At 37.3% G+C, this 19,215-nt stretch overlaps 1 protein-coding gene across 1 annotated transcript in view; it reads left to right on the top strand.

Moving 5' to 3' along the window:
- The first annotated feature begins 7,302 nt into the window (after window positions 1-7,302).
- Window positions 7,303-19,215, top strand: part of LOC138707929 (ephrin-B1-like) — an 83,153-nt gene continuing 71,240 nt past the window's right edge. The window contains exon 1 of the mRNA XM_069837997.1: window positions 7,303-7,446. Coding sequence (XP_069694098.1) covers window positions 7,399-7,446 — 48 coding nt within the window. The 5' untranslated portion in view covers window positions 7,303-7,398. The remainder of the gene's footprint in view (window positions 7,447-19,215) is intronic.

Below are 19,215 nucleotides of genomic sequence, written 5' to 3'. Positions count from 1 at the left end.
TAGCGGAGTGTAGAAAGCAGTGTAACGCATGCGCAGAGGTACTACACACTTCAGTATAACGGTCCCCAACTCATGATATACCGCGAGATGTGTAAGATGCACTTTTACATTCATTTTTAAGTTTATAAATATTTTTCCCACCAAACATGTGTTACTAAAGTAGAAACGGCGGCCGATTTCGTGGTAACTGTGGGAACCGTATAACAGAAAATATTGTCTCTGAGCTTGCGATGTGGTGGGAGCGTCATATATCTGGGACACTCTATATAGGTGAGATGCATGGAGATATGCGAGGTGTTATCGAATAGTTTTTGGAATGGCTTCAGAATGTTTTTGTCATTGAGCTGTATTTTATTCTTTCCAAAACCGTATATACAACACTCCCTTATGTTTGAAATGAGGGGTCGCGCGACCTGCTCCAACCTTCCAGTGCAGAGTTACGAACTGTGAAGTGAACACGTGTTTTATACGTGAGGCGATTTCTGTGTCTAGCGAAAATGCGGAATTACGAACAACGACGAATATGCATAAAATGTTGATCCACACTTGGAAAAAGTGCAACAGAAGCCTACCAAATGCTAAGAACAGCTTATGGGGGAGAAGCAATTGATAGATCTGAAGCATTTTAGTCGTTTTCTGAATTTAAAAGTGATGTGACGTCAGTTCAGGATGTAAATCGTTCAGAATGACCCTGTTCAAGTAAAACTAATGAAAATATCGCTCGGGTAAGGAGAATAATATTAAATGACGTGTTACAATAGGGGAAATTTCTGATGTGCTAGGAGTTTCATTTGGAAGTGTTCAACGCAATTTGAACATGAGAAGAATTGCCGCAAAGTTCATGCCTTGCCTCCTTTCAAATGACCAAAAGCAAAGCCGTGTGATTGCCTGCACAGATCTTAAAAGAACAGCTTCAAAATTTCCTATGGTTTATGGAGAAGGTTATTACAGGCGATGAAATATGAATACAACCCAGAAATGAAGCGACAGTCTTCGCACTGGAAGAGTCCTTCATGTCCACGGCGAAAAAAATCAGACAAGTTCGACCAATGTGAAATCAATGATGATTGCCTTTTTTGACATTAAAGACATTGTTCACAAAGAATTTGTACCACATGGTCAAGGAGTGAATAAAGTGTTTTACAAACAAGTGTTACAAAGATTGAGGGAGAGTGTGCGACGCAAACAGCCGGAGAAATGGAGGACTAGTGACTGCTCCTCCATCACGACAACACGCCCGCGCACACAGCCATTTCTGTTCGCCAGTTTATGGCAAAGAATAGGATGTCTACTGTTTCCCACCCCGCCTATTCTCGAGATCTGCCTCCAGCTGACTTATTTCTGATCCCGCAACTTAAAATGAGACTCCGGGGGCACCGCTTCGAGGATATAGTGCTTCGAGCAGTGGCAACTGCGCTGGGACAGGTGTATCGTCTCTCAAGGTGACTACGTCAAGGGTGACAGTGTGGAATAGACAAATCGAAGTGTTGTTTTGATGTAGTCATTCCGAAATCTTTTTGATCACACCTCATGTCTTCATTTATTTCATTATTTATTTATGCTTGAATGTACGAATATATGAAACGACATAATAAGACCTCTTTCGGTAATCCCCTCTACCAGGGGACTACATCTACAATATTAAGAATACAATTACAATTATAATTACAATTAATATTAAATTTACAAATACAATAAAAATCAAAGTATTAAAAGATTAATTGATTAAAAAGGCTAGACAGTTTATTGTAGAGGTTAAGAACAAAGAAAGATTATTTTTACTTAAGTAAAAATTAAACCTACTCTACGCAGTAAGAAAATGATTGTTGAGTTTGTTTTCGAACACTATTAAATTCCGACAGTCTCTAATGTCACTGGGTAGGGTATTCCACAAGCGCGATAGCGAGATTTTGTATGATAATGAATACGATGATGTCTTATGTGTTGGTATGGATAGTATGCGGCTATTTTGCGTGCGTGTGAAGAGATTGTATTGCGATGACAGGTAACTTGCCTCCAGAGGCAAGGTAGGTAGGTGTAGAGGTGTGAAGGACTTGGAAAAGGAGAACAAGGGGACGACAATTTCTACGTTCGTTAAGCCGTAGCCAGTTTAGAGTTTGGAAGGATGGGGTAATATGGTCAGCGCGACGGACATCGCAGACGAAGCGAACAGAAGAATTATGAACACCTTGCAATCTTTGCGACTGGTTGACATTGAGGTGAGTCAGTAGAAAATCACAATAATCAAAGTGGGGCATTACTAGTGTTTCCACTAGTATTTTTTTGAGTGATAGCGGGAGAAATTTTCGAATACTGTTCAAGGACTGTAGTATGGAAAGCACTTTTTTGATAATATGAGTTACGTGATTATTCCAGTTTAAACGCGTATCGAAGTAAACTGCTAGGTTTTTAACACAGGAAGCAAAAGGGATTATTGTGTCATTTCGCATTTTGTACTCAGTTATACATTTTATTGCGTAGTAAAACTTACACTATATACTTAATATGCTTTTGAACATGAAATTACTATTTTTTACAGCATTTGGGCACATCACTTATTTATCCTGAGTGCGAAAGTCTACCATTTTTAACACTGGGTTCGCCGTCTAACCTTCCCAGGAGAATAAAAAACAACACATGATATGAGTCACATGTGTGCATGCCTCTGAAATGAAAACAACAACCTGACGTAAAATGATCCTCAACCTCTCTAAATAAAGTGACGTCTCACTCAACTATGTATGCTTCCCTCTGCGTTGAACTATAGTTCATATGTAGTTTTATGCATTTCAATTGCATGTACAAGGTGTACATGTGCGTAAACGAAGGAATTTTCTGAACCGTAGCACACACACACAGCCACGGTCAGGTTTATCCCCTACCCTACGTGTATGATTATGAGACACCCTGCGGTATGTTGAGTTCGCATCCGTTGAAGAACCGGTTTTAAAATTCCGTGAGATGACTGTCCACAGGCCGATAAGTGAGGAGTCGAGTATGCTGGACAAGGCAACACACCACAGCACGGCCGTAACACGAACCCAATCCCAGATTGAGATAACAGATAAGTAACACACGTTGTAAGCCGCTTCTATGGTTCTAGCGCTGGTCTCCCTTCAGGCGGCCCTAGTTCGAACACTGGCCAGATCATGATGGAATTTGTGGTGAACAAACCAGACGTTTCGGAGAGTTTTTCTCGGGATGCTTCCCTTTCCCTTTATCATTCCACCAACACTCTAAAAACTTCCCCCCGTTTCCTGTATCAACTGTAATACGTACAGTATTTAAAAGTAGGATGGATTGATGTCTTGAAAGCAGTAGGGGTTCCCGATCATTATATAGGAAGGGCTTGCGGCTGCATGCTCTGAAGCTTATCATTAGGGACCGTATTCTGTTCCACTGCGTACGGAGATATGGTTAGTTGTCTACGTATATTGGAGTGACGTCATGTTTCGGCGTGGCATATGTACTAATAGGGGACACTTACATTTTGTTTGTGCTGCAGTTGACGTTCTATTCATGATTCAAAACTAGATTTCAGAGACTGTTGAAAATGCATTCTAGTGAGAAAGATTGATACTACGATATTTCCTACAATTTAAATTGTTTATTCATGTATTTATTTGATTTATTTTTACCGGTACTTGCAGAATTTAGGCCACAAGGCCTTCTCTTTCACGCAGTATAAAATACATAGCATTATAAATAACAATACAGAGAACAATGGAATAATAATGATGATAATAATAATAAGAAGAAAATGTAAATGATAGTTACATGTAATTCTAAGTTTTAACAATTACATTTTAGTGTTAAATAAGACAATTTGGATTAAAAGAATGATAACATAAAGAAGGAAAATTGATGTATTAAAAATAAATATTCTACGAAATTAATATTTGAAGAGAAATTCCAGAGACGAAAAGCAGTCTTTCTGACAATCGGCTTTTGAAAGCCCTTTACACAATATACACTAAAATACGCTATTTTCACTATTAAATTATCATAAAGAATGAATGCTTACACTTGCCAAACATTATATACACTACGGTACACGGTTTACAAAATTAGTAGGCTATAGTATTATGAAATAAAATACCTTGCATTACAATACACGACACTATGCATAAGCTTATAATAGTGTAAATAATGTCTGATCATTGTAGGCCTACATTTTTTACGAAACGAGCCGCATTAGCCGTCAATTAAGTACTTCGCTTGCCAGATGCACACGCGTCGTCAACTTAAAAATTCCAGTAATACTCAATCTCATAGCCTCCTGGGATAAATTACGGTCCCTACTTCTTAGGTATTCGTCTGAAGATCGAACCTGGTTTTGTGAGGACTGAGGCAAGATAACCCACCTGTCAGTACCAGATTCACGAAAGCCATCCAAGCCACAAGTCAGACTCAGGCAGTCACACGCTCTTGAAATCGAACGTGTTGATGAATCCTGTTGCTTTCTCAACTCGTTTTTTTGTGCTTTCTTAATGTCTGTTATGAGTCTTGGGTGACACAATTCATACCTATATTTCGCCTCTCGTTTCATGAAGTCATAAACATTAGACCCAGCAATAATTTCTCGGCACTGGCTATGCAGTGTTTTCCCTCTTAATTCACAAAGTCCAGAAGAATACTGTAAAATCATTTCGAAAAAAAAGTCATAGCATATTATTGAATCCATTTGGACTGTAGTATGGTTCATCGGTATGTTTCATAATAATAATAATAATAATAATAATAATAATAATAATAATAATAATAATAATAATAATAATAATTAATAATATAATAATAATGAGTGGGGGGTGTGAAAATATAAACGACGACGAAGCGAGTTATCGCAACTCATTCACACAGGAGAACAGTAGCTTGTTGACTGGACACTGTCATCAAGGTTATACGCCAAGATCTGTGTCGCCGACTGTACACAATATACTCCGTCCATTTCTTTCAGTGACCATAATTCGGTGTTCAATTTTCTCATCTCTCTCTTATATGTCTTATTGTTCTGAGATGTTTTATTGTCCCTTAGATAAACCTCCCTGTGACTCAATCAGTAGTGCTTCAAGATATAAAGCTTAAGGATCGGAATTCGATTTTCTACAGTAAAGTTGAGAATATAATCTGCTTCTTATTCGAAGTGGATATACGTTTATGTTCATTGTTCTCAGTTTTTCTTATGCTTTCTTTAATTGTGGTCCTGATCCACGGTGACCACATGCCCGAGTTATCTCGCCATTTGTGTATTTAAAATGTTCATCCGTAATTCTCACGAGAATGAAAACGGAACAGTCCAATGATGACATTGATTATGAATTCTTGATAATGGAATTCATTAGATAGACGTTAACAGAAGAATTAGAATTAAATGATATCACGACAAGATTCAAATTATAAACGCATATACACAAGAGTAACAAAACATTGTGCAAAATAATTTATCGTATTATTTGATGTTGCATTGTAGAATGATGTTATTTCTCAGACTTTATCCTGTCGCACTTGTATAGTTACCCAAAGAAAGTCTGGACCGGTGGAATATTCAAAATCCAAGATACTGCGCATGATGGGAGACTCAGAGCACAGATACACAATACGGAAATAATACAAAAACACGAATCGCCTATTACAACGTACGTTTTTTTTTTTTCAGTCTACAATAATTTACGCATACGTATTATAATAAGAAATCAAATGCATAGTGGTCTCTCTAGACTTGTTACAATACTTAATTATATACGTTTTCATTTTTTCAAAAGAAATGCTCTTATGTTCAAAAAAATATTTGTATGCGGAAGATGATCGTTTTAAGTCACAAGACGTGATGAGTAAATCTGAAATATGATACAGTATTTGGTACTGTATCATCAAATGAACAATAGCTTTGTGACTTTATATTGCATGTCGTATGTGGCACATTATATTAAATTATTTTTCAGTTTTTCTCTAATGACTATTGGGACTTCTGCGGATTGGTATATATACTTGAACAATATTATTATTTCACATATCTCACGGTTTCATTTCCGCATTTGTGCTGCAGCAGAGTGAATGTTGTTAATAATAATAATAATAATAATAATAATAATAATAATAATAATAATAATAATGATCCGTTGTGCTACAGCCCATGAAGGGCCCAGACCGACCAGCCGACTGCTGGCCTCACATCCACATGCCGAAGCAGAGGTGGACGATCATCCAGTCAGAATGAGGTATCGTGTGGTTACCACGATGATCCCTCCCAGCCATTATACCGTAGCTAGCTTTCGCAACCGGATTTTGCTACCTATCGTAGCTCCCCAAATGCATCACGTTGCTGGGTGGGCACCGGTCCCATACACTGGCCGAAATTTCATGAGAAAATTTCTTCCTCCATGAGGACTCGATCCAGCGCGCATTCCGTAACGCGAGTCCTAGGCAGGATGCCTTAGACCACGACGCCACGGCGCGGGACAGAGTGATTGTTATAGATAATTAAATTGTTTCAAGGGATACTGCTTCATAGACCTACCGATATTATACATTATATCGAATAAGAATTATATATACTTGAATCAATTTTTGAATAAGACTTTCTTCCTTACTGTATTTCCCATGTAAAATGTGGTTAATTTTTTTTTTAATTACGGTTTATTTAACAACGTTCGCAACTGCCGAGTTTATATCAGCGTCGCCGGTGTGTCGGAATTTTGTCCCGCAGGAGTTCTTTTACATGCCAGTAAATCTACTGACATGATCCTGTCGAATTTAAGCACACTTAAATGCCATCGACCTGGGCCGGGATTGAGCCCGCAACCTCGAGCACAGAAGACCAGCGCTATACCAATTGCGCTACCGAGGCCGACTGTAAAGTGTGGTATTCCGCGTGTTTTTCATTACAGTGTTCCTCAACTACTATTCGTTTTATGGATTATATTTCCACATTACATAATTTTCAGTGAAATGTTTCTTCATTTGTTAATATGGTTACCAGCAAATTTTTTAAATATTGCATTCCACTTCTTGTGATTGGAGTATTTCACTTCTATCGCGTTGAAAGCCGTTCATTAAATTGCACAACTCCACTGCGAACGTTAGTACGTGATGAAACTGTTTCTGTACTGTGTATATTATTGTCTGCCTTAGAATTATTTAAACATACAACTCAGGCATTAAAAAAACAATCTTGCTCAGTTGATTTATTACTTCACATACTATAAGTTGCCTCATATTATGACTGTGTAAATTAAAGGGAAACATTAATGGGAATTGTTTTTCTTTCCATTTGATCTAATATTCTTTTGTTTTATATGTTGCAGATTCAGGATAGACAACACAGATCACATAATTGATGTGAATAAGGGGAATATACCGTTCGAGTACGACCAGGTGAACATCATCTGCCCTGTGTACATGCCTGGTACTCACGAAGAGGATGCAGAGAAATACATCATATATAATGTGAGTGTTCCAGTGCACGATCCGCTCATAGCGTGTGCCTTCACAGCATGATCACCTAATTTAGTATTTCGCATGAAATGGCGTTTGAGGAAGCTACATAAGGTCAGAATGTTTCTGCGGACATTGCGGCCCAAAAGGTTGATCATAAAAATGTAGAAAGTTATGAAGAAGAATTTTAGTTTTCTGGTTTAAGGTTTCGGTTTCATACCTCCGGCGTTCTCAATTACTTTTACAGCAGAGGGTGGCGGGCTCGGATCGTACGAGCCTGCTCTTGCTCTCTTTGAACGTGGGATATGGGCAACGCTTTGTCTTTGCAGTGCTCTCCAGTAGAGGGTGCAAGTCTTGCGTTGGCCTGTCTTAATAAGTTCTGTCATGGTTGTACAACTAAGGACCTGACACATTACCTACATTTTTGGTTTCTTTAAGTGTGGTTTGGCCAAACTATTAGAAAAATAATTCGCCCAAATTGTTCTGTACTGCATGTGGGCGTACACAACCTGTCATGATAGGTATAATTAGGAATGGGCACTAGCAATTCACCCACGCCGTTCTTGCTCTAAGAGATGTGAGCAGTTTATAAGCAATAGTACAGGGACATCATTTTATTTTTACTAAAACTTCTAATATTAACCTGGCTATACCTTTGGATTAACGGTTGAGAACAGGAAACACCGTTTGCCACCCCCTTCCACGACTGGAGTTCGATGATACTGCGTAAAATACAAACAAATCACTTTACTAGGTAAAGGAGGGAAGAAAAGTAGTTAATCCATTTACGCAAACCAGGAAATATCGTGATTTTGAGTTTGATTATTTTCATTAAGTTTTTGTTTAATCAAAATACAGTACTGTATTAACAATAAGTGTTTTTACTCACGAACTCAGCTATCCATTCGGACGAATTCATTATGCAGTATAGTCCATATTATACTGTCTACAGTACATTAGCGTACAATAAGGAGAATGAAGTTAAATTGAAAAATAAACATAATATGGATATTTAAACACATTTATGAAAATGGTGGCCGTTCATTTCGATACAGTTTTCATTTATTTTATGCATATTATCGCACTATAGATTATTGTACCTAATTCCAATTAGGTCTACCAGTTTCGTCCTTGTACTAGTAACTCATGTTGAAATAATTCTGTACCTACTCTATAAAAGAGTACCTTACGTACTGCAAATTTAATCTTCACTTCTGCCCGATCCGAAAAGATAAAATTACTCAGACATGCCATCTACTGTCCGTCCAAGTGGTTTTGTCGCAGGGTCGTAGAAAGGGGGGAAATCACGTGACAGTTACTTACTTAACGAAGCCCTTTATTTAAGTTATTTTAAACAGTTGTATAATATTACGTAGACGTCCAATTCCAAACAGAGATTAATGTTTTCAGAAAAGAGCTAAGACAGCCCAGCCACTAGACTTTACAAAGGTGCGACCAGAAGCGGGTGGGGAAAACCGAGATGCGACGTAGGCAAACGGATGACAGTACCAGTGCGAAAATATGATTCAATATTGAAAGCTCTTTCGTAACTGGAAAATGCGAACATAATTGTCCAACGTACTACACTCACTAACTCAGTACTGTTTATTATGACCGTAAGGGCAACTTTGACTGCACACTCGGCCTCGGTTCTGTGTGTGTGGAGGAAGGTTGAAAGTTTACTAGAAGAGGGGAATGGGAGTGAAGTACATTAAAAACTCAGGTACAATAAAAATTGAAGAAAAATAAAATGATATGCCTGTATAATAACATTTGTTGCAAGTTTCTCTTGCTGCCAAGACATCTAGTGCTCTTGTCGAGCTGGACGGTATGTGTAATCAAAGGAAGCCCAACTTGTTTCTTCATTATAATTTGTATATATATATATATATATATATATATATATATATATATATATATTATTTTTAGAACGAAAAGTTACATCTGTTCGATAAAAATTTCTGCACATTTGAAGGACAAAACCAAAATTACTTCAACCATTTATTATCATAATACACTGCTTTCTTAAATTGACTGAGCATATTGGGAATTAAATCAATGGCTTTGCCAAAATGTGCTATGAAATATTTCACATAAAACAATTTGTATCTCGAAAAGGAAACAAAAACGAGCAAAATTGTATTAAACGTTTTTGTTTGAAATACATGTATCTCAAAGTATACCCTCTGAAATTAATTACATTACTTACGGTTCATTCTCTATTATGTGTGTATGGCATGTAGCACATATGGGTGAATCCAGAAATGCATATAGAGTGTTAGTTGGGTCGCCGGAGATAAAAAGAACTTTGGGGAGGCCGAGACGTAGATGGAAGGATAATATTAAAATGGATTTGAGGGAGGTGGGATATGATGGTAGAGACTGGATTAATCTTGCTCAGGTTAGGGACTGATGGCGGGCTTTTTTGAGGGCGCCAATGAATCTCTGAGTTCCTTAAAAGCCATAAGTGTGTGTCATATATATTGACAAGGGATATCGACATGTGAATTATGTGGGACTCTGTATTTACATTTAAAATGCCGATTTTGAAAAATGTCCACAGAATTGTTCGAGGTACCTATGGGTATATCATTCTCCTGAATTTCATATAATTTATTGCACTATAAATTCACATCCTGATAATTAAGAGCAAATTTGTTGTTATAGAATTGAAAGATTTATCTCGTTTTCTTCCAGTTTCATAAACATTCACTTATCTATACATCAATTATTGGCCAATTGTTGGTTTTTTTAAGTAAATAAATTTGACCACGTTACATATGTAAGGTGATTCAGGAGGAATAATAAATATTTCAGGGATTGGTAATATGTACTATTCTGAATAAATAGTCCATATAAAGAAGTCCAATTAATTTTCGATGTGTGTGCAGCTACAACTGTTTGAACGTTGCGCGTAACAAGTGTTACAACTGGCAAAAAGGAAAGCCATATGACTTAATGATTACATTTATTGCTTATTTACAAGTTATTAATGTATTTCAACAGTTCAATGTACAGTTTCCCTAGAAAAGGATGAGACGATTGAATATTCCTAAGTCTCAGATGTAAGACACTGCGCATGATCGGAGACCAGAGCACTGATACACAAGATAACGAATATTGAGTTACTTAGATTCAGGCTATTTGGTTTGTTCCTAGCATCGCTCCGAAATTCACTTCAAAAACAGCAAAAAAAATGCTAATATTACGTAAATAAAAGATAAATATATACATAAATCGTGTAGTTAGATCGACAATGGACCTTCATGACTAGATCGACACTCCGCACAGAAAGGAAAGCTTTCGTGTCGTTTCAATAGCTCAGACGCTAAGACTTCTGCGTGTTGTGTAGAAGAGTGCGAGTTCGATTCCTAGTCTACACAACGATTTTTTTTTTCTAAATAACTTTGAAATAGCTAAATAACGTTGAAATAAAGTTTTACAAAGTCCTCAGATTAAGTGTTAATGATCACAGACAATACAAAATTACAAGTTATAATATTATAAACGTTAATCTAATGAATGCATTTATACATACACACACACATACAATGTAAATGCATATATGTATTAAAAACTAACAATTAAAATTAAATTAAAAATATTCCCAAGGCACACAGACAAACTTTTACAAAGGTTTAGAGTCCTTAGGCTATGTTATTTGTTGAGTAATTATTACAATATTTTATTAGTAGCTTTCCCATATGTGTAAGTAACAAATTGCAGTATCTTTTGCAAAATCTTGAATTTTTAATTTGTCAATAATATTTCTGTACTATATACTATAAGACGTTAAAAGAATTTGCAATAGATTTGGGATCCTCTACTTAATAATCACTGGTTTTAATTAAACAATATTTTCTTTCTTAAGATATCTACAAGTTTAACTTTAATAATATTCCGAATAGCTTTAATTGCATTATCTGAATTTTGTACTTTTCTATTCAAATGTATTCTATTTCCCTCTTTCATAATGTTTGATAAATTACACTGTACTTCTTGTATTTAAGAACATGAAGATCATTACATTGCAACTCATTACATATAGATTCTTCTTTTTAATACATGAGATTTTTAAGCCCCTGCGTTATCTACATGTTTTTACTTTTGAATTTTTTCACATTGAGTGGAGAATATCCACTGAAGTGATTCTGAAATTAAGTGAAAAATACAATACATTTACTCACAATATCAGTAGTACCAGTATCATATACGTTTTTCCAAGATTCATTTTGGAGACATAAATGTAAATAATCACTAGATACAGCATTTACGGCCCTTTCTTAGTTTTTAAATTAATATTTTGAAATTGTTCAGTGACATTGGAAACATTTAGGATTTGTTTATCATGTTCAGACAAGCCATTGATTATAGGTTCTGTCGAATAGGAATTCAGTCTAATTCTGTGTACAAAACTTTTATCAATGGCTGTGCTACTTCAGCTTGTATGCTGGTGGGAAAATGACTCTACGACTAAGGTTTCCAGTTTCAAGGAGTGAATTTAATTTACTTTTACGGAAAAGTTCCTAGAGATAATCTATGTTTATTTCACTACAGATCACAAATTCCATATGAGATTTCTAAAGTATTTTCTTTACAAATTCAATGTTGGCTATAAATATTAATAAATAATATAAGCAATATGAATGATTGTAGTTAGAAGTCTGATTTACATTATAAAAAGCAAGAAGTTACATTCCTCGGCAAGATTCGAACTTTCGATGTTTGGTTTTGTCGTCCAACGCACAAGCACGGACCTATTCAATGCTTATGTTAATAACCTACAATTTAGCTATAGCAATGTGGTGTCATAACTTTGAATTTGTTCACTTAATGTAATTAGATTTAATTTGATTAGTTTCGCAACAATTGGACTTCCTGTTATATCCTGTTATTTAAATATTTAATTTAGGGTTGATTTATTAACTCTTAAGGTGTAATTCCTATGAAGCGGCTGACGCACGCGGCTGACGTAGTGCGTCTGACGTTCACGGCTGACGCATTAGTAGGCGATTCCTATGAAACGGTCTTTTGGTAGTGAGAGGATACTTGCACAATGAGTGAAAGCGATTTATTGTTATATTTGAAGAACTAACATTCTAAATATGCGAAGTTCCAATTTTTTCAAATTTCATTTTATTCAATCTAAGGAAGGAACATCCATAAGAGAATATGATACTAAATTGTCTTTGTAGTAGCTCAACTGTAAGAGATTCATTCGTGCGCCAAAAGAAGGTGTTGTAGGTATCTCAACATGCATTTCACAATGTGTTTTTCATCAATATCTCAGAAAGTTGTTTTTGCACTTAGCACATTTAGAATGTAAGATCCTCATTTGCTATTGGAAGAAAATGAAGGGGAAGAAATTCTGCTCCAACAAATAAATGAGGGAAATGCTTAATTATATCCCATATTTAGGACAAGGCGTGAGGAAGGTTTTTTACAACACTAATCAATCGGCACATGTTAGAAGATGACACGATATTTCGGGAGTTTTTCAGGCTAAACATTGCTCAGTTCAACTGTGTTCTCGATCTGATCAAAGACGATCTCACGAAAAATTCAAGTAGATATCTGTACTCTATAACTCTTGACGAAAAGTTAGCCATAACACTGAGGTATGTAAAGTAAAAATGCTTTATAGTAAAAAAAAAAAGGTAAAAGGTAAAGGTATCCCTGTAACATGCCATGAAGGCACTTGGGGGGCATGGAGGTAGAGCCCCATGCTTTCCATGACCTCGGCACTAGAATGAGGTGGTGTGGTCGGCACCACGCTCTGACCGCCTTTTACCCCCGGGTAAGACCCGGTACTCAATTTTATAGGAGGCTGAGTGAACCTCGGGGCCGTTGCTTTATAGTAGTATTTTAGTAATATATTTAACCAATTTTTTGTTGCAAAAACCGTAAAATAAAAATATTTTATTAGTATAAACTATAGTGTTTTATTAAATTTTTATTTTTAACACTGAAAAACAATCACAGTGATTCAAAATTTTCCGGGTTTCAAATCCCGTGTAGTCATACGAGTCACGGACGGTTGAATGATTGCTGATATTCTAAGTTGAAGGTGATGATCATGTCATCCAGCTATCAGTGCTTGTTGATGCTGAAGTTTCCGGCGGAAAAATGAAATGATTTGTGTAGCGACTTTCCAAATCAAAAACCATCTGCGGTGATCTCATTTTCATCTCATGAATCAAATTTTATCTCAGTTTTTTGACGGACATCGCAATACTTTAATCAGTGTCATCATCGCGATTCTGATTCAAACTGTCAATTATATTTTTTTTCTATCGATGCACCTATCCTCCAGTAAGCCTATAATTTTTTCGTGGTTTCTTTGGTTTTTACTCGGTGGTCGAAGTGAATTCACCGTTCTGTCCACATTCTGTGTTGAAGTATCATTTGTGATTTGAGAAGTTGATGGTGCACCAGCATCCTCCGTTGCAGTGTCTTCCATCATTAGTATGTGGTCTTCTTTGATGCTTGTATTGGCACAGTGAATATTGGATAATATGCTTCTGTGAAATTAAAAATAACAATTTAATTGTTAATTAAGTTTACATGCTACATTTCACAGTTTATCGCGGTTTAGACTTTATTATGAACTAGACCCTAATGAACCACCACCATCTAAAAATCTTATACCACTTGCTAGGGGTGATGGTTTTGCGAATATTGATGGGTTTTATGTGCGAGATTCATTTTCGAAATATTTCAATAGTCACGCAGGGACAGTACCCTGGCAAAATAATCGAATTACTAGAACCCACTATTTTTCTTATCTGGGCTCTCGACAAATTCTCCTATTTCTTAAACAATTTGGTCTTTGTGGACTGAGCTTGCGATATGAAAGACGCATGGAAACTTCGACACCATTTCGACCAGATTTTCATCTTCCAGAACGGTAAATAAATCTACTGCTTCAGACATTATACAGCAAGGCAAGTAGAGACTCTTTTCTCTCAGACGCGCTGCGGCTGCGTCTGTACTACTCAAAGACGTTTTATAGTTTAACCGTACTACTCTCGAAGGGGTACGGCCGCGCGGCTCAACTTGCACTGCGGTCGACGCAAGCGGCTGACGCAGCATAGGAATCACTTCCCTAACATTCCATTGTAGCAGTGTAGTGCGTCACACGCAATCCGTCAGCCGCGTGCGTCAGCCGCATCATAGAAATTGCACTTTTACTGTGCAAGATGCCCCTTATTTCAATAACTCTATATCACGTTAAATAGTCATTGTCTACACTAAAGTATTATCGTCATCCCTCATTTCTCATCGCAATGGCGAACCGACGTGATATGAGACAGCGAGTTATAGCTCTACTGGGTGTTCAGTTCAAAGTGTGTCATGGCTTGCTGTATGTCGTCATGTGGCTAGCCGATGAGCCTAGAGGATTCAATCTTCCTACATCTCCGCAAAGGCGTATAACCTATATGCAAGAGAAGTTGCCTACCAAGTACAGCGTTTATTCTGAAGAGTACTTACCGATACATACGGTAACGCCTGCAGTGGCAGGAATGTGAACTGTTTGAAAACACGTACTGAGGTGAGTTTTTTCCTTCTGTCGGGATATGGGTAGAGGGTTAAGACAATTACTTACGTACAGTATTTGTTGACATTAACTTTGACGGTCAACATGGACACGGAGCATTTGATTTGTATTGTGGAATGTTGCCGTACGCAACCGATGATAGCAAATACCCTGGGTACGACTTGCCCGCGCAAAACACAGTTCGAAAGAGGTTATGGTAGCACACAGACCGTACAGACCGCCATCTGTTGCTACGACGTTCAAGTTATACCGTACACGTTCTTAAGTTCAGATTGAACGCCTTGATTAATAGGCAACTTCTCTGACATAAAAGCTGAAACTCGCTTCAAATCGCTGACTCACCAACAGTGACGTCATGACACACTTTGAAATGAACACCCAGTAGTTGAGGCTGGATATGGGGCTAGATATGCTGGCCGTTTGGTCGGTGTTCCTGGAAGTACAGCCGCGAGGGGGTTCATCGTTACCAAAATTCAGGGGAGGTCGAAAATCACCCTATTCCTGGGCGTCCGCGGATTTCTTCATTGGAAGAGGATGCTCTCTTATTCGAGACAGTTCGACTGGACCCCTTTCGAACTGCTAACGAAATAAGAGCAGCATCTAACTTTCCCGGTTCTCCACAGACTGTGATCAGCAGGTTGAGGAACCGCGGTATTAGAAGCCGGAGGGCTGCGCAAATGGAAATATTGGGGGAAGCACAAGCTGTCAACCGTCTTGCCTTTGCTACCACTCGAGTGGATTTCGGTTGGAGAAATGTATGATGGTATGTGGACAATATTTTAAGTTAACAGGTCTCTTTTTGTTTTTTATGATTTTTGTCTCAGGAAGAATACTTTTAACTTCCAAGTGAGATTTTTTTGACAAGGTTCAGCCCACTTGTAGACTCAAAAATTGGACATAAATTATTCCATATTTTTCGACAAATTAGACAATCGAGGAACTCTGAACAAATTAATTACACATCGATAAAAAAAATGTTTTACCTGGGATCGAACACGAGACGTTTCGGTTATACGGTGGAACCGACACGCTACTATATGAGCTACCGAGACAAGACAGTGACAGCAGCAGTCCAGAATGTAGATCCGGTAGCAGGCATTTGCCATTCGGTACAGAGAAGCAATGATATTTTGTTACCCGAGCTATGTTGTGAATTCGTGGCCTTAAATGGCTGTCTTCTTCGTGATCCTTATTCTGGTTCTTGTCCTTGTTGTGGTCCTTGTAACAATTCTTGTTCTATTTGTCATGACACTTATCGTTACGTCGATATCGAGTGAACCGCGCTGTAGAATTTTAACTTCCGACAACCAAGAATCGTCTCATTCTTTTTAAGGGTAACTGTACTTTTCCGTTCTGTTGACGTCAGCAAATGTTGAAGTGTTGCTCTTTTAAGGTCGTCTCGTTCTGTCATGAGTGCAACACTGTTCATAATGCGAGCAACTAATTTATCCCTTGTGTTTACTTTGTTCTTCTACACTTCACTTTCATCAACCTCAACGTCCACATCTGTGGAGTAACGGTTAGAGCGTCTAGCCGCGAAACTAGGTGGCCCGGGTTCGATTTTCGGCTGGGGTAAGTTACCTGGTTGAGGTTTATTCCGGGGTTTTCCCTCAACCGAATATGAGCAAATGATGGGTAACTTTCGGTGTTGGACCCCGGACTCATTTCACCGGCATTATTACCTTGATCTCATTCAGACGCTAAATAACCTGAGATGTTGATAAAGCGTCGTAAAATAACCTACTAAAATAAAATAAAATCAACCTCAACATACAGATATCGACAATAATAAGGTCTGGGGACCCTGATGGCCAGTGCTAACTAACGCGGCTGATCCATCGTTCAGGGAATGTGATATTTTGATGATGTGTCACATGACGACTAAAATGTACAGTGGCTCCGTCATACTGGAAGAACTTGCCCATCCTTGTAGCCATAGGCTATAACTAATACAGTAGTCTTTCTTCGCTTAATTTGCATTGCCCCTGAAATTATTTCTCAATATGGTGGCTGTGTGGACTTTTCATCCTAACGTTTTTACGACTCATGGGACTTGATATTGATGTCACTGAACTAAAGATAATCACGGGAGAATGATTTGAATTACGTCACTACTTCTGATCCAATAAGGGGACAGTGAAATGAAAGTGGCCTATGGGATATAGTGAGAACTCTTTCGTATTGAATAACAAAAACTGAAGTTTTCAGTTACACTATAGATGGTTACTGAAAGGAAGTAATATTATGCATAGTCAATTTCAGACTTTTTTTTTTTTTGTAAACTAAAAACATCTGTAACATTTCATATTCATATTCATCTCTTTAAAGTTTTCTTTCAACAATTCTGTAGCTGCAACAGAGAGTGGGTGTTTTTCACTTAACAATTCTGCGTATGTGCTACATCACTCTACCGATTAAACCAACATGACATTAACAGAATTTTCATTGTTACCTTACTCTTCCTAAACGTGCTATTGCATGATCTTTTCTGTATACAGTATTTGTTGCTTCTCTCATGTTCCTCTTTGGATAACTACCCTACTGAAAATATGGCTGACCCGACCAATTTTTACTCATGAATTAATATTTCATATGCGGTGTCAATGAATATCTAGGGTACAATGCTACATATAAAATTTTCTGGTTTCACTCATCGGAGGCAGTATCCACAGTATACTAAATTGTATTGAACGCAGAAGAGTATTACATATATAATTTAAAATGCATATGCCTACCCATTCCTGCAATAGTTTTAGACACTTGCAGTTAGACTAAAAAAATACGTTGCACCTGATATTAATTCCTCCCGTGTGTGAAAACCGACCGAAAGTTGCAAGCTAATTTACGTTTATTTCTCTCGCAGCACTCAGCAATTACCCTGGTCTTCCATACGTGAAATTGTCGATAGTCTATGTATAATCATCACTCATCCCTTGAGGAGGGTTTACATGGTTTGAATAAACTACGACGAAATATTTGTCTGACAATTCTGAATTCGGCGATTTAACCTCTTAAATAGGAAATACTTATTATGTTTTGGTTTCTCGAATTGACTGGCGCTACGGATTCAATGATTTCAGTGTCTCTAACGGGGAATTCGGAAATTTTCACTTGTTCTTTGGAATCCCGGACTGTTGGTGGAATGGGCGGCTCATGGGGATTTTAAAGTGTTTCCTGGAAAAAAAACATCTCTGTTGCCTCCTTGTAATATCTGGAAAGTTCGGTGCAGTTGTAATTACAGAAATGTTAACGTGGGGGATGGGGGAATCGTGCTAAATATGAATAAGTATGAACATTTTTATGAAATATGAAAATGATACGGAGACACTATGAAATGTGAAAACATTTTGGCGTTAATGACATTCTACATATCGTAAATCGTTACAATTATTTTTCCTATACCGCTAATAGAAATAGTTTATAATATTAAATTTCATATTTTGCCTGTCTCTAGTCATAATTAGAAGTAGATTATAAAACACTCTACAGATGGCAGCGCGCTTACGTTTTCGCCAAAGTCGCTAGATGTCGCTGTCGAACAGCTCTTAGTCAGGTCCTCTTATCACATTCCACTAATGTCCGCCATTTTTGCGCCATCGGTTGCTGATTCCAAGCAGAACGTTCTCCGAAAATTATCGAAATATCTGTTTTGGAAACTTATTTTATGAAATATATAAATTGAAACACGAATTTTTTCCACAACCCAACCATAGCGCATTGCAAACAAACCTAAGAGTTGACGCAAATATGGCAGCATGCGAAGACCTGACTTTTCGACGGACCTTGGTTTTCGCTACAGTCACTGTAGTTTTCGCATGTAGTGCAACTCCGTGTTAGGCTCAAAGTTGTAGATTTTCTCTCGAACAAAGACGTATTCCCAAGAAAACTTAGACGATAACAATATAGATAAGTCCCACAACGCTGACCTTCAAGAAGCAATACACACTTTTATATAAAGTAGTTTGCTTTCTGCTGCCTTTCGTGGTAAAAAGAAATACGCAAACTTCGCACTTATTAAAATTCTGAAATAAATGGTTGCATTTTGGAAATTCCAAATACATATCCATTTAAAAATAAATTATATGTAGATCTATTATTCGTCCTAGGGTTACCTAAGAACAATTCTACAGTCATAAAAATGCAGTTTCAAATTTCAAGAAAAATAGTTACGTCGGAATATATCTTGATTTCGGTCTTATACGACATGAATGCGACGCTTGACT

The sequence above is a fragment of the Periplaneta americana genome, chromosome 10 (genome assembly GCF_040183065.1).
Source record: "Periplaneta americana isolate PAMFEO1 chromosome 10, P.americana_PAMFEO1_priV1, whole genome shotgun sequence".
Taxonomy (NCBI): domain Eukaryota; kingdom Metazoa; phylum Arthropoda; class Insecta; order Blattodea; family Blattidae; genus Periplaneta; species Periplaneta americana.
The sequence above is the reverse complement of the archived record's forward strand: the minus strand, read 5'-3'. Positions and strand labels throughout refer to the sequence as shown.